The sequence below is a fragment of the Saccopteryx leptura genome, chromosome 11, assembly GCF_036850995.1.
Source record: "Saccopteryx leptura isolate mSacLep1 chromosome 11, mSacLep1_pri_phased_curated, whole genome shotgun sequence".
NCBI classification, from domain to species: domain Eukaryota; kingdom Metazoa; phylum Chordata; class Mammalia; order Chiroptera; family Emballonuridae; genus Saccopteryx; species Saccopteryx leptura.
Window position 1 is genome coordinate 20,598,237 of NC_089513.1, and position 16,400 is coordinate 20,614,636.

Below are 16,400 nucleotides of genomic sequence, written 5' to 3' on the forward strand. Positions count from 1 at the left end.
GAGCGATGCTCCAGATAGGCAGAGCATTGCCCCCTGGTGGGCATGCCAGGAGGATCCCGGTCAGGCGCATGAGGGAGTCTGTCTGACTGCCTTCCCGTTTCCAGCATCGGAAAAATACAAAAAAAAACCACAAAAAAAACCTTCCCATATTAAACAATACAGGAAATTTTTACTAATCTTTTATGAGAAGATTTTTTTTCAGAGTATTTTCTGTGTATTTATATGCACAATTTTGTGTAAGTGATATTATTTATATGTTGTTTTCAATCAGCAGTATTTAGGAACTTCTGTTCATGTCAATCAATATAAACATCAATTTTAAAGGCTATGTGGATATACAAAAATTCTTTTTATTGTCTGAAAATACTTTCATTTTTTATTGACTTTTGGAGGATCTGTTTACTAGGTATGGAATTCTAGGTTGGCATTAATTGTTTTTCCATTCTTTAGAGACAGTCTGTTATTTTTTTGCTTCTCTCATTTTGTTGAGATGAAAGCTGTCAATGTTACTCTTTTTCCTTTGAAAATAATGGAACTTTTTCTTCCTGATGTTTTAAAGTTTTTTCCTTGTCCTTTGGGTTTTAACATTTTAGAATGATGTGCTAGGGAATGTTTGGTTCTTTTTTTCTTTTTTTTCCTGCTTGAGGTTTGTAGATCTTCTTAAGTCTGTGGGTTGATGTCTTTCATCAGTTTTGGAAAATTCTCAGTCATTATTGGTTTATACCAGTGGTTTTCAACTGCCAGTTTGCAGACCAGTGCTGATCAGCTAGAAATTTTCTGTTGGTTCTTGAGAGTTAACTACCCTGATGTTGTATGAATAATGTAGAGCAGGGGTCAGGAACCTATGGCTCGCGAGCCAGATGTGGCTCTTGATGGCTGCATCTGGCTCGCAGACAAATCTTTAATAAAAGAAATATGTTAAAAATATAAAAATATAAAACATTCTTATGTATTACAATCCATTCATTTCCTACCGCACATGTTCATGGTTGCGGGTGGCTGGAGCCAATCACAGCTGTTCTCCAGGACAACACCAAATTTTTATTGGATAATGCGTAACGTACACGGGTCGTTGTATGTCTCTCACGGAATTACATTTTAAAATATGTGGTGTTCATGGCTCTCTCGGCCAAAAAGGTTCCCAACCCCTGAGTAGAGCCTTTAATCCGACCGGCAGTTGAAAACCACTGGTTTATACAGTTTCTAGGCTAGTCTATTGACCCTCTCCTGGGACTTTTCTTACTCTTCTTTGAACATTTTCATTGTGTCCCATATGCCCGTTAGGCTCTTTTTTCTTTTCTTCCTTTCTTTTTTGTATTTTACAATCTTTCTTTCCTCTCTGACCTTCAGGGCTATTTTCTTCTAAACTGTCTTTATTTTACTAATCTTGTCTTCTGTTGTACATTATCTACTATCAAACCCATCTATTGAGATTTTTTATTTTAAGATTTTATTTATTGATTTTTCAGAGAGGAGAGAAAGGGATGGGAGTGAGAAGTGTCAACTCATAGTTGCTTCACTTTAGTTGTTCATTGATTGCTTATCATATGTTTGTTGACCGGGCAAGCTTGGGGTTTTGAACCAGTGACCTCAAGTGTTTCAAGTTGATGCTCAATCCACTGGGCCACCACAGGCCAGGCACTATTGAGATTTTTAAAATAAGAATTTAATAGCTTTACATTTACAGAAAAGTTGTAAAGCTATATATAGAGTTCCCATGTAACTCTCATCAGCTTCCCTGTTCTTAACATCTTACATTAATATGGTACATTTGTCACAATCAGAAAATCAACACTGGTACATTACTATTAACTAAACTAGACACCTTATTCAGGTTTCACTAGTGTTCTCCTCTTGTCCTTCTTCCTTTTCGGGAGCTGATTCAGGATACTACATTACATTTACTCATCCTGTTTCCTTAGCCTCTTGTCAGCGGTGGTTTCTCAGATTTTCCTTATTTTTGATGATTTTTAAAGAGTTTTAAGGAGTACTGATAGGATATTTTTCAAAATTTCTCTCAATTTGAGTTTGATTTTTTTCTCTCATGATTACACTGGGGTTATGAGTCTGTCAGAGAAAGACCACAGAGGTGAAATACTGATCTCAACATACAGTGTGTCCGTAAAGTCATGGTGCACTTTTGACCAGTCACAGGAAAGCAACAAAAGACAACAGAAATGTGAAATCTGCACCAAATAAAAGAAAAACTCTCCCAGTTTCATACCTATTCAGTGCAGTTCGATGTGGGCTCCATTTGTTGCCCTACACACATCCAAACAATAGTGAAGTTCTTGCCACACATGGGTAAGGATGTCTGGTGTAACAGAGTGAATAACATCTGTGATTCTCTGTTTTAAGTGATTAATATCGTGGCACTTCATTATAAATGCGCCGATATTCACCTTGCACTTTGGTCATGGATTTGAATTTAGCGAGCCACAGAACACACTGAACTTTCCTCTGTACCATCCACATCTCGACTGGCATGGCCATGGGCTGCTCCACTGTATACACGGTGTTACGTCATCATCTGCGCATGCACACATGCTGCCACATCATCCTACAGAAACTGGGAGGGTTTTCCTTTTATTTGGTGCAGATTTCACATTTCTATCGTCTTTTGTTGCTTTCCTGTGACTGGTCAAAAGGGCACCATAACTTTACGGACACACTGTATATCAGGAGTAAGTGCTATTAACATGAGGTATCACTGATGATATTGACCTTGATTACTTGGTCAGGGTTGTGTTTGTCAAGTTTCACCACTGTAAAGTTGTCTACCACACTCCTTGTTGTCTTTATTTTTGAAGGAGAGATTTTTCTGGTTACAGAATTCTTGGTTGACATTTTTTTTTTATTCCTTTGCTGGTATCACTCCATTGCTCTCCAGTCTCCTTTCTTTCAACAAGAAGCCTGTTGTTTAATTGTATTGTTGTTACCCGGTAAATGATGTATTTTATTCTTGCTGGTTTCGAGATGTTTTCTTTATCTTAAATGTATTTTAATTTATTTTTTATTCTACTAGGAGTTTGTTGATATTCTTGCATGCATAGATTATTGTTGCTCCATCAATTTTTGAAGTCTGTGGCCATTTTGGGGGGGACATTTTATGTTCAGTTTTATTACTTTTTTCCCTGAATGCATGTACACATTTTTCTGGATCAGTGACAGATTTCTTATTAGCTACTTGATAGTAAATAATAAGTGCACTGGTTCTCCTTTGTCCTAGTTCTTACCTGCTAACCGTGATGGCGAACCTTTTTATAAAAACCGCCCACTTTTGCAGTGCTGGTTAACCTGGTCCCTTCCGCCCACTAGTGGGCGTTCCAGCTTTCATGGTGGGCCAATTGCCGAGCCGTTTGGTTGCTCTGCTACTGCCCACCATGAAAGCTGGAATGCCCAGGGACCAGGTTGACCAACCTATTACTATTTCTGGGTTTTCTTAGTTCTGGGGTGTAGCGGTTAGTCATGAGATGTGGTCTCAGGCATGGCCTTTCAGGGATGTCAGTGGAAAGTCTAGGCAGTAACCAAGTTTCTCTAATCTGGTGAGAGTGAGCTTTAAGTTCTGCATCCTTAGCACCAGGCTAATGTGTTTGTGTTGTTTCAGCTCTCCATTTGCTGTTTCCACTAGGTTCCTTGGATTCTTTTTCCCTCGGTGCACAGTGTAGGAGTCAGTCAAGCATGACAACTTCCCCATACATAAACTCTTCACTGCCATTTCCTTCAGAACTCTATAGGAGTTCACTGGTTCTTTTGTGGTGTCTAGTATTAACCTGAGAGGAGGTCTGAGAATTTAATTTCTTTTTTTCTTTGTTCATAACACTTTTCCCTTTAACCATTATGATGAAATGTTTCTCCTTATACTTTTTTCTTTATGATTTTGCCTGTAATTTGGTGAGGTATTTTATTGGTTTATTAAGGTCCTTTTCAATTCTGAAGTGTTTCTTTAGTTATGACTTTGATTTTACTTATTTTAGTTTCTTCTTCTCCAACTTGGCACTATCACCTGTAACATTCAGGTTGGCTCTGTTCTTTGCCTTTTGAAATTCCTTTTTCTTCACCTCTGTTCTTTTCTTGTAGTTCCTCCGTTGTATCTTTGATTCAGTGTTAAATGTTAGAGTTCTTGTCTTTTAAGATTCTAATACATCTTTTAGTTGTTATTGCATTTTTGGTTTATTTTTAATCATTCCTAGTTTTTCCAGTATGTCAAAGTGCTCTCTTTTCATTATACTAATTTTTCCCAGGTGCTTTCTGTTCTTTTCAAAAATAGATGGTTGATTTTCCTGTTTTCCACTAATGATGCTTGTGTACCAAAATTTATTTTGACAATTCTGATTCAGCTCTTCCGCTGAGGTTTCGGCATAACCTGTTCCTTATTTTGTTGTTACTGTTTTCTTCTTATTCATTTAACCAGCAAGTATTTATTGAGTAACTATAACGTTATAGCCTGTATTCTATACGCTGGGAGTGTGACTGCAAAAAGACTGATCCTGGTCCCTGACCTCATGAATCTATCAACGCGGGGAAGCCAGTCCATAAATAAATACATGTATTATATATAATGACGACTCTTCAGAAAAATAAACCAGGGAAAGGGCAGAGGGTACCCATGAAGGCACAGTGTTGGCTACCAGAGAGGGATTATTAACCCTGTTCCTTCTGTAGGTGCTTGTTGAATCTGCTGCTATTTTACTTTGAAAGTAGACTTGTGCTGTTTTCTAACTTAATTTCTAGAACCCAAGAAGGTTTTATTTTTTTCATGTTTGCTTGGGTTAAGTGAGACTTTCCATTATCTCCACTCCTTGGTTTTGGACTGTGAGTGAATTCTAAAATCTCCAAATCAAGCAGCTGGATCAACATCTCTCCTTACCTTGACCCTTCAGCATAAGTTCTCTGTGTTTGGCTTATTTACTTCTTATTGCTAGTTGTTCTTTGGAAGTTGTAGTCTTTGAATCTGTATAGAAAGTTACCAGGTTGAAGGATTCACATACATTTTCTGGTTGGGGTAGACAGTAAGGGAAATTATTTCCTCGATGGTATTTTCACACAGTTAGGCTTGCTAATGATTACCAAATAAATTTGTAGTTCAGTTCTATAAAATTTGTAGTTAGTGGAAGTACTTTCTGTTTTTTGGAAAAAGAACGGTAATCCTACTTCAGCATTTAAAATTTATTTTTGTTGATTTGAGAGAGAGAGACAGGAAGGGAGAGAGAGGAAGAAGAAAGAGATGAGAAGAATCAACTTATAGTTGTTCATTGATTGCCTCTCATATGTTCCTTGACTGGGGGTGCTGAAGCTGAGCCAGCAATCCCATGCTCAAGTCAGTGACCTTTGGGCTCAAGCCGGTGACCTTGGGGTTGTCAGTGATCCCGTGCTCAATCTGGTCAAATAGCTCCCCACTAGTGCATTGCTTTCTTTATGTGTCTCTTTTACTTTTCATTAAAATAATTTGTGATTATCTGAACAGTTTTACCTTTACAGTTTATTATAGTCTGTTTACTGGGGATAGATGATCAACTTTGAGTTTTTTTTAACATCTGCTTTACTAAAGAGAATGATATGTGTTAATTGTGTATGCATATTGGGTTATGGGTATATAACATAATCAACAGTTCAAATGCTATAGAAATGTTCAACTGAAACATATGTACTCTTATTGATCAATGTCACCCTGTTAAAGTTAATTTTTTAAATAAAATTTTCAAAAAAAATTGTGTATGCATATTAACTATTGCATCTCTTCTTTACAATTTTGGATTCTCAGATAAGATGGCTGTTTTCTCCTACAGTCTCTATCACCTCCATTTTGTACATCATTTGTTGTTCAGAAAGAATTATGACCAAGCAGCAATTTCTCCCATTGCTTACTGACAATAAGGTTGTTCCCCAAGCAAATTCAATTTGACATTTGGTTTTATGAGTGTTATGATATGCCCACTTTGATTTTATTTCATAATGTTAACTTTTCAAATCTTTTTTTCTCTTGCAGTTGAAAACAACCCACGAACAGGAAATGTTGGTGCGTTGATTAAGGTCTTCCTTTCTAGAACCAAAGAGCTAAAACTTTCAGCGGAATGTCAGAAGTAAGCTGGCTGATTAAATCGTGTTCTTTTTATACTTAACGATACGAGTAGTTTTTACTTATTGGTAGAAATTGATAATGGTCTTTTGAAAGCTGTAAAGGAATTATTCTTATTAAGGGAAAAAAGTGAAAGAGAGGGTTTAGTTTGCTGTCCATATCATGAGGTGAAATGATAAATTCTGGAATGTTTGATTTCATGATTTTAGATAATCTTTAGAAATAATTCTTTAAGATGATTAATAGTGATATAATTATTACTTATTAAAAGGTATATATTTCCCATTATCACTGCTGGTCATATCTAGTTTAGATAATGACTTAGTCAGAATTATTTCATTTCATATCTGTTTTCCTTAATTTTTTTCATATTAGATGAAAGAAGGTTCAGATTAGATATTATACTTTTATATTAGATGCAATGAAAAGTTAACCTTTTATGCACATAAACATTTTTAACACTATTGTTTTTCTGGCTAGCTCTTAAAAGATTTTTCATTGTCTAGCTTCCAAACAAATTATATTGAATCCCAATAAAAATTTTCTTGTGAACTCATGGTGATGAATAAATACAAATGGCAAGTATTGTACTGTATTACTGGTGATGCTCCGTTTAAAAATTTGGTTGTGTTGCATATATTCTCTTTATTGTACTATATATTTTTAATATTTTAGTTTTCTTTGAATTGCCTATGTGTGGGACAGCTATAAAGTTGGAAATAAAAAGCAATCATGCTTAAAGGAAAATATTTTTATTAAGTTGACTCACTGTGTAAAATGTATAGAATGAAATATGAAGTAAACTGCAATAAATATCACTGATTCAGTGTCATGAATCATGAACCATTAAAAGATATAGACCTTATTTTGATATTACAAATAGAATGGGCAAAATGATAGGGAAATTGTGAAGAAATCATGGACTAGGAATAAACTGAATATATTCATGATTAAATATTGATTCTTGTGTGATTTTGGTCTCTCCTTCCTAGTCACATCTTCATCTGGCAGACACACAATGCTTTGTTTATTATCTGCTATCTGCTGAAAGTGTTCATTTGCGAGATGTCAGAAGAGGAATTACAACTTCATTTTACTTATGAAGAAAAATCTCCTGGCAGTTACAGTAAGTATTGCCTTTGAAGATGTTCTGGGGATAGCATGTGTAATATCTAAGCACAAAATTGAGGAATAAAAATATAATTTTGGCCCTAACCAGATAGTTTGGTTGGTAGAGCATTGTCCCGAAGTGCAGAGGTTGCTGGTTTGATCCCCTCAAGGTACGTACAGGAACAGACTGATGTTCTTGTCCCTCTCTCTCTCCTTACCTCTCTCTCTAAAATCAATAAAACAAACATTAAAAAATATATAATTTTGAAAATTCTGCTTTTCTTCTCATAATTTTTATTTTTAAATAACTTGACACTGTTGCTCTTCCTCTATGTGAATTTAAAAGAACCAAGACTCTCATTGTTTTTTTCCTTATTTTTAGAATAAGGAAGCCCATAGGATTGAGACTTTTATTTATTTTGACTTCCATGTATATGGAAAATAAAAATAAAAATCACAAGTATTTCTTTCAGAAAACAGGTGTCTGTTTAAATACCATCACTAGGGCAATATGTTATTAAGTGTGACAACCAGTCAGAATTACAGATTTTGTATTAAAGGTTACTTTCATAAGGTATAACAACAGTCATAGGGTATAACAACAGTACCTGAGTCTGGGTGTCTTTGGGACTACTTGATTAGAAATAACATTTTCAAGAATAGTTTTATGATGCTGATATGTCATTGTTTTTCTGATACAGTTTCCTGATACAGTTTCCCTCTGATAGTGCTGAGAATTTTTTTGTTAGTAGTTAGGAGAGTCTGTAGTTTTTAAGATCATCTGTTCATGTTTTATTTCACAGCATAAAAACTAACAACCTGGAAAGGAAAAGGGCAGCATGAGATTTTTAACAAATTAAGTGTGGGGAGGTGGTATTTTGCATCTGTCCTTCATGCAGTCCCCTCTCTTTCTGAGGACAGTGGCAGGGTTGCTCTTGAGTGTCCTTGGTTCATTTTTTAAAACACACCTTTGCCTTCATTAGGTTTTCTTGCCTACTTAGAGCCTTATACATTGATTTTGAGTTTGAGGACACGAAGATGTTTAATTTCTTACTTTGAGAGTCAGCCTTCCAAATTTGTTAACAATATACTTATGTTTAAAAAGCTATAGCTTTTAATCAAATTGTGTCTGACATGTGTTGGTTTTGTTAATGTGAGGCTTTGTTTTTGTGGGACCAGCAGTGCCAAAACATAGTTTGGTTAGGGAGCTGCAAACCTTTTCAGGTCTGTCTAGCAGCAAGAGTGGAGGAATGGAGTGAATGTTTATCCCCATGAGGCCTAAGAGGTACTTCAACAAACCCAGCAAACTGAACACTTGTTTTGCATTATGTCATAAAATTGTGCATATATTATATTTTTATTTAACATAATATTTATTTTAACATAAAAGTATTTTTCATTACTTACCATTGAGTAAATTGATGCACTTGAGAAATACCCTGTATTTGTTGTGGGGCCAAATAACTTCCTGGGTTACCTTCTCTGTACCTGCACTTCCTCCTCACATTCAAGCTTGAGCAGTGTGGTTTGTTAAAGATCCTAGGTGGCCCAATGCAGAGACAGTGTAAAAATGACATTTTTTCCAACCGTGGCCACATTTTCAAGGTGGTTCTCACTGAAAGAGCCATCTGCAAGGTCTGATGGTTGCTCATTCTGTCCATGAGCAACTGTCCTCTTTTATACATTTAGCAGTTCAGGATTTTATATATGCTCTTTTAATTTTGTTCCTTTTATTTCTTTTAAAAAATTTATTTATTTATTTTAGAAAGAGAGGAAGGGAGAGAGAAACAGAAACATTGGTCTATTCTTGTATGTGTCTGGACCTGGGATGGAACTCACAACCTTTGCATATTGGGATGATGCTCTAACCAACTGAGCTATCTGGCCAGGGCTGTTCATTTTTTTTTTTTTTTAAGCAAGAGAGGAGGAGGGATAGACAGACAGGAAGAAGGGAGAGAGAAGAGAAGCATCAACTCCTAGTTGCAGCACCTTAGTTGTTCATTGATTACTTTCTCATATGTGCCTTGATCAGGTGGGCTCCAACCAAGCAGTGACCCCTTTCTCAAACTGGTGACCTTGGGCTCAAGCCAGCAACCTTGGGCTTCAAGCCAGCAACTATGGGGTCATATCTATGATCCCACGCTCAAGCTAACAACCCTGTTCTCAAGCTGGTGAGTCCACACTCAAGCCAATAACCTTGGGGTTTTGAACGTGGGTCCTCAGCATCCCAGGCTGATGCTCTATCCACTGTGCCACCGCCTGGTCAGGCAGTTCTTTTTATTTATTTATTTTTTTTTTTTAATTTTTTTGTATTTTTCCGAAGCTAAAAATGGGGAGAGACAGTCAGACAGACTCCCGCATGCACCTGACCAGGATCCACCCGGCACGCCCACCAGGGGGTGATGGATGCTCTGCCCACCAGGGGGCGACGCTCTGCCCCTCAGGGGCGTCGCTCTGCCGTGACCAGAGCCACTCCAGCGCCTGGGGCAGAGGCCAAGGAGCCATCCCCAGCGCCCGGGCCATCCCTGCTCCAATGGAGCCTCGGCTGCGGGAGGGGAAGAGAGAGACAGAGAGGAAGGAGGGGGGGAGGGGTGGAGAAGCAAATGGGCGCCTCCCCTGTGTGCCCCGGCCGGGAATCGAACCCAGGACTTCTGCACACCAGGCCGACGCTCCACCACTGAGCCAACCGGCCAGGGCCCAGTTCTTTTTATTTAGAGTTGTTTCCTCCAGCCAAAGTCCAGTGAATATCTTTTTAATGTTAAAGTTATAGATCTGCCTCTTTTTTTTTTTATTTTTATGTATTGATTTTGACAGGAAAGAGAGAGGGAGAGGAGAGAGATAGTGAAAAGCACCAACTCATAGTTGCTTCACTTTAGTCGTTCATTGATTGCTTCTTGTACATGCCTTTACTGGGCGAGCCCAGGGTTTAAAATTGGCAGCCTCAGCTTTCTGAATAAGCGCTGTATCCACTGAGCCACCACAGGCAGGCGAGACCTGCTGTTTTTGATGTATGTGATTATTTTCATCTTAGTCTTACATGCTGTTATTTGAGACTTCTACTATGACACATAGTATGTCTTTTTTATATTTTCTGCCAACATATTTTTACAATTTATAAAAGTGTGATACAGTTAAATGATTGCATAGATACTGCTGAATGGGAAAATATGGAACCTTACTACGCAGTAGCTGAAATCCTCCATTTCTCAGCTAATAATATGTGAATATTTGAATCGGTGTATAAAGGACTGTTTAGGGACAGATAATATACAGTAGTACAGGTAGTTTGAAGGTTGAATTGACAGAACTAAAGACCATCTGCAAATAATTGAACAAAGCCAACTGAGGCATTTTAGGATTGTTGGGTGATTATAGCATGCTGAATTTTTTTGTTTATTCGAATTCATTGAAAACGGCTGTGATCAAATGGATGTTGCTGGCATATCCAGGGGAGCCATCTTTATGAGGGTAATGTGACTCTCAATAAGCTCTCAGTTTATAATCGAAATTTGTGAGGATTTCATATTTGAACATTTTCCCATAGGCTCTATGACGTGGTAGTAGATTGTTTGCTAGAGAACATTTGTATTATTATGCAGAGATAGCTTTTTCCACTATTTTATGCCTTTGAGAATAGTTGGGGGACAAAGCCAGCCCTAGGCAAAACTATGAAGTAGCACAAAATTGTTTCTCCTTTCCTTTTGCCTTCAGTGTGAATTTTCCTTTCCTCTCTCTTGGGATTATGCCCCATTCTTGCCAAGGTAATAACTGGTATTTATTTTACATTTTGGATCTCATAAACAGTACCAATATTTTAAGTCTTTAGGGGTCTAAATCTGTTACTGGTTTCTGCAAACACTTATGGTGGCTTGTTTCCTTATGGTTTTGATGGTGTTGATTATGAGCTTGTGTTTGTTTTCCCTTAATATGAAGCCCCAAATAAGGAACCCAGAGGCTGCACCACCTGAGGCCACTTCACCCTCCTTCAGCAGTTCTTGGCTCAGTGGCATCTCAGGTTCAGCCTCTTTTCCCTGCCATCCGCTGAAAGCTTGTTCTCCCAGTATTGGCTTCGCGTCGGCATTCATCCTCAGGCCCCCCTTCCCTCAGAGCTGCTTGCTGCTCATGTTTTACTCTGGAAGCGAGCCACAGTTTGTTCGCTGGTGGTGGTTCTTTTTGATTGTGGTGCTGGGGTCCTTGGAGATTGACTTTCTGGAAATCCATCAATGCACTACAAAATATATTTTAGCCAAGAACTAGTTGTTTTGTACAGGAGGGCCCTTTGGAGTAACTATTCCACTGTACTTCTGCCAGCAGAAGGCAATTACAGCTTCTTTACAAATATTTTAAAATTTTTTAAATGAGGAGGAGAAGCCTGTGGAGATTGAGACATTGAAGATAGAGGGAAAAGGGAAGATGTAAGCTGAAAGGAAGGTCCAGAGGGGAGGCACCAGGGTCAGGAGCAAGGGAGGGAGTACAGGTTTGCTTTGCAGGAGTGTTCTACCTGTCCCATGGGTGGGCAACTGCGCAGGTGCAGAGGGGGGCTGGAGGCAGGCCACCTGCCAAGAGCTGGGAGAGCGTGGTCCGTGGGCCCGAGGAGCATAGTAGCCAGTTGGCACAGCTTTGTGGGGAGAACCGAGACTAAGGACTTGTTAAGTCCAGGTGAAGTCTTGCTTAACTGCTTTTCCTTTGCATAAAATGGTTCAATATGAATTTATTTCAAAAAACTATTTATTTTGTGGGGTTGCTCTCAAGCATAGTGGATTCAACATAACTCTATCTTTGTTTTCTCCTGAAACTGCAATAAAATATCAGTAAGGGACTTGTAAAAAGTCATGAATTTCCTACTAGGTTAAAGAGTATGAAATTGGGATACAATGTTAACAATATTTTGCAAGTTGTAAATTGGGCAATGATGAACTTAACTGATCTGTGAAAGCTGAAAGCTGAATGTCTTCAGGGTTGCAGAACTCTGGAGAAAAGTACTCCAGTTCTTGCCTCGGAAGCCTGGAAAGGCTTAGGAGTTAGAAGTGCCAACGTATCTGAAGGCAGACAACCGGAGGATTGGTTGAAAGAAGCAGTTAGATGCACAGATCCTCTGCTCTGCCATGCACAGTTATGAGACCACCCCCTCCCCAGTTTGATGCTAGAATCTGTCCTCTGTAGAGGACTTCCCTGAGTACGTGAGCACTCAGGCACAGAGGAGCATGTGGAATACTGAGAAACAGGCTTAAGCAAAAAGGCTACAAATGAAAGGGAGATTTCTTGACTTGGTTTCTAGAATCCTAACATGAGTTTTACCCACCAAACTCCCTTTCCCACTGGAAGATCAGTGGATACTCTTCTGGAGAAAACAAATAAAAAACAAGGAGGGTTTATTGATGATAGCCGTTCTTATGGGTATGAGGTGATACCTCATTGTGGCTTTATTCTCTGATGATTAGTGATGTTGAGCAGCATTTCATATATCTATTGGCTGTCTTTGGAGAAGTGTCTATTCAGAAACCTAAAGTACTAATTTGAAAGAATATATGCATCTCTGTGTTCTTTCAGTGTTATTTACAATAGCCAAGTTGTAGAAGTAATCCAAGTGCCCATCAATAGAGGAGTGGATAAAAAAGCTGAGTATATATATAAAGATGGAGTATTACTTGGCCATGAAAAAGAATGAAGTCTTACCATTTGTGACAGCATGTATGAACCTAGAGCATGTTTTGCTCAATGAAATAAGTCAGAGAAAGACAAATACCATATGATTTCACTGATATGTGGAATCTAAAGAACAAAATAAATGAACAAACAAAATAAAAACAGACTCATAGACACAGAGAGAGAACTGGTGATTGCTAGAGGGGAGGGTAGGGTGGGGAGGTTGGGTGAAAAATGGGAGGAAGACTGAGGAGATGGGTGAAAAATGTGAAGGAATTAAGCAATGCAAATTGGTAGTTACAGAATAGTCACAGGAATGTGAAGTACAACATGGGAATATAGTCAATAATATTTTAATAACTATGTGTGGTGTCAGACGGGTAACTCGATTTATCAGGGTGATCACTTAGTAAGTTATATAATGTCCAATCACTGGGTTATACACCTGTAACTAATATACTATTGTATGTTAAATGTAATTGAAAAATAAAAAAAATATTAAAAAGCAAACAAAGAAGAGACTTAGCTACTGACATTTGGTTGTCCCTGAATGAAATAGCTTAGCCTCACCATGTGGCAGGCTGTGCCTGCGCACGTAGAGCTTCCACCAGTGGCTGCTTTCCTCTGGCAGGTAAACGCAGAGCCAGGGGTCCCAAACAGCTGAAAAAGCTTTTAATTTGTGAGAGATCAAAACAGAAGAAAAAAATTATATGAGATAGGAAATTGTGGAAATTAAAAAAAAATCCATAATCATTCCTCTCTAAAACACAACTAGTTTTCTTTCCATCCCTCTCTTGACACTGGAGTCTCAAAGATTTATAATGTATTCCTTTTGCTAAACGTAATGGAGGTAGATCGCCTTTGAAGCTAGCTTTGATTTTTCCGATGGCCGAGGTGCTTTGGCTCCCATGGCCACAGGGTTTCACTGTTCTGTTTTCTTCACCTGAGCTAGTCCCTAGGATCTGGGAGGCTGTACCTCAGGAGGTAAACCTGAAATTGTGTGTTGGGTGGGTGAGTGGTTTCTATTTTGTTTATTTTTGACTTTTATTAAGACAAACTTTTTATATTAAAACAGTTTAATATTATTAGTTATAGATAAGTAATGCCAAAAGAAAAAAAGAAAACCCAATAGCTAAAAATGTAACTCAGAGAAAAAAGAAAGCATGGGTTTATTCTTTTAAAATATTAACATATAACACCTGACTGGTGGTCATGCAAGAGCATCAGCCCAGGTTCAAAACCTCGAGGTCACTGGCTAAAGTGTGGGCTCATCGGTTTGAAAGTGGGGTTGCTAGCTTGAGTGTGGGATCATTAACATGATCCCAGTATCACGGGCCTGAACACTGCCCTCTGCAGCCCCTTCAAGGCACATATGAGAAGCAATCAGTGAACAACTAAAGTGAAGCAACTACAAGTTGATGCTTCTCATTTCTCTTCTTTCTCTCTCATAAAAAAAAATTAATTTGTAAGATTTGCGATCTGTCTTTGCACAAAAATCAGTGTACTTCTAGGAGCTCCTGAATTGTTCTTTGGTCTTTGGTCATATAATAGGTAATCTCTTTCTTTCCTCTTTTCTTTTATATTATCAGTGAAGCAAAATCAATTAAACTTGACTAATAGGCACATTTTATAATGAAACCTGGTAGACTGTATTATCCTTGAAGATAATTAGAAATTTTCATTTGATAGCAGACAACCAGAATTATTGAAGATTTTATTGGAATGGCGTGGGACATAGGCTTATAAATATTGTAATATATTAAAATATAGATCAATATTATTTTTAGAAGAAAAGGAGTCCATTCGTTTTGCCTTAATTTATGATTAATGATAGAGGCATATTTGATTTTGCTAATTAGAAGTATAAGTATGACTTTTAATATAGAGTGGTAATTCCAATATTAGCTTCACAATTGAAACTGATAATAACAAATTCTATCATGGTTTTCTGAATCTATTTATAGTAAATATAATCTAGCTATGTGTCTTTCATTTTAAGGAAGTCATTTTTGCTCTAAAATTTTCAGGCACACTATTAACTGTTTCTGGAATATAGCTCTGTTATTTTTTTATTGAATTTTTAGGTCTTGTATTTGGCACAGTGTGATATTGGGCAGCATTGAGAAACTGACAGTTTGATTTTATTAATGTAAAGAAAACAACAAAGATTAGGTCTCTATTACTATTTCTTTTAATAACTACATATAACCTGATTTATATGACCCATATGTTTGCTTTTTCTGGCTACCTCTTTGTTTTCCACCAGTGCTGTTTTTTCCCCTTTTTCAACTGAATGTTTTTTGAATCTTTTCTTCCTCTTACCCTCCCACTATGATGGAAGACATTTGATTATTATTATTTTTTAGAGATTTTTATTTATTGATTTTACAGAGAGAGGATGGGAGGGAGTGAGAAGTATTAACTTATAGTTGCTTCACTTTAGTTGTTCATTGATTGCTTCTCATATATGCCTTGATTGGGCAAACCCAGGGTTTTGAACTGGTAACCTCAGCATTCCAGGTCAGTGCTTTATCCACTGCACCACCACAGGCCAGGCGGAAGATATTTGATCATGACATTGTGCTACTATTCTTTACTCTTCCCTAGGGCCAAAGTAAGAGTGTGGTCTCTTAGCATTTGGTAGCGAATAGGTGCCAAACAGAAAGACTAGGAACCGAAGCTTAGTTTCAGGTATAGGTTACTAGAGCCATAAGGGACCACAGATATCGTCTTTCTTTGCTTCTTTCTCTGGTGATGTTCATTGAGATCAGAGAAGCAGGATGAGGGCTTGAGATTGAGAGAACCCTGGGATTTCAGTGACCTAGCTCTACATAATACTCACAATAATAGTTTATATTTGTTCATTGTTTGAAATTCTTCTAAATTAGATCTTTAAATCAACGACATCTGTTATGTGTCAGTGAATGTATACTATACCACCACGATGTGTAAACTAATATGTGGTATTTCAGATTGCTACCCTAATATAGCACCCACTTACCAGGGTCTTTAGTTAAACATGGGTGGGTTGACTGGATTTTTCCCCCCAACTTTGTATGAAACAGGGCTTTAAAAATAATTTGGTTTTTTTTCTTCCTTTGAGTGTCTAGATTTTGGGTTCAAATCTGGGCTCTGCCCTTACAGTAAGTAAACTAATCTCTTCGTACCTACCCCTTACTAGTTATTGTCAGGATTAATGTGGTATAAGCGAATGAAATAGCACAGTCCCTCTCCGAGGTAGAGTACTCAGTAAATGTTAGCTGTTAATCTTATCTCCAGAAGCTAAGATTTAAACAACTAAAATATTTGACTAGAGCTATAGAGGCATAAATTTTATTAAAAATTTAAGTAAGTACTTTAAGAGAGAAAACTGAGTTGGAAACTTCATAATACCATAAACACACTGAGTCCATGCAGAGTCCTTTGCTCAAAGAACCTCAATTTACTGTCATTCAAATTTTGGGGGACTTTTAAGATCATCTTTTTTGTGAGAAATGCAGGAGTGTGTTACTATAAATTTTGGCAAGTGACTTTATATTTTTTTATTTTTGTTTGAAACTAAGAA

General features: G+C 37.5%; 1 protein-coding gene across 3 annotated transcripts in view; it reads left to right on the top strand.

Moving 5' to 3' along the window:
* DYM (dymeclin) overlaps positions 1-16,400 on the top strand; it is a 303,872-nt gene that overhangs the window by 50,150 nt on the left and 237,322 nt on the right. For all 3 annotated transcript variants that reach the window (XM_066352275.1, XM_066352273.1, XM_066352276.1), the window contains exons 4-5: positions 5,990-6,083; positions 7,072-7,205. In XM_066352275.1, coding sequence (XP_066208372.1) covers positions 5,990-6,083; positions 7,072-7,205 — 228 coding nt within the window. The remainder of the gene's footprint in view (positions 1-5,989; positions 6,084-7,071; positions 7,206-16,400) is intronic.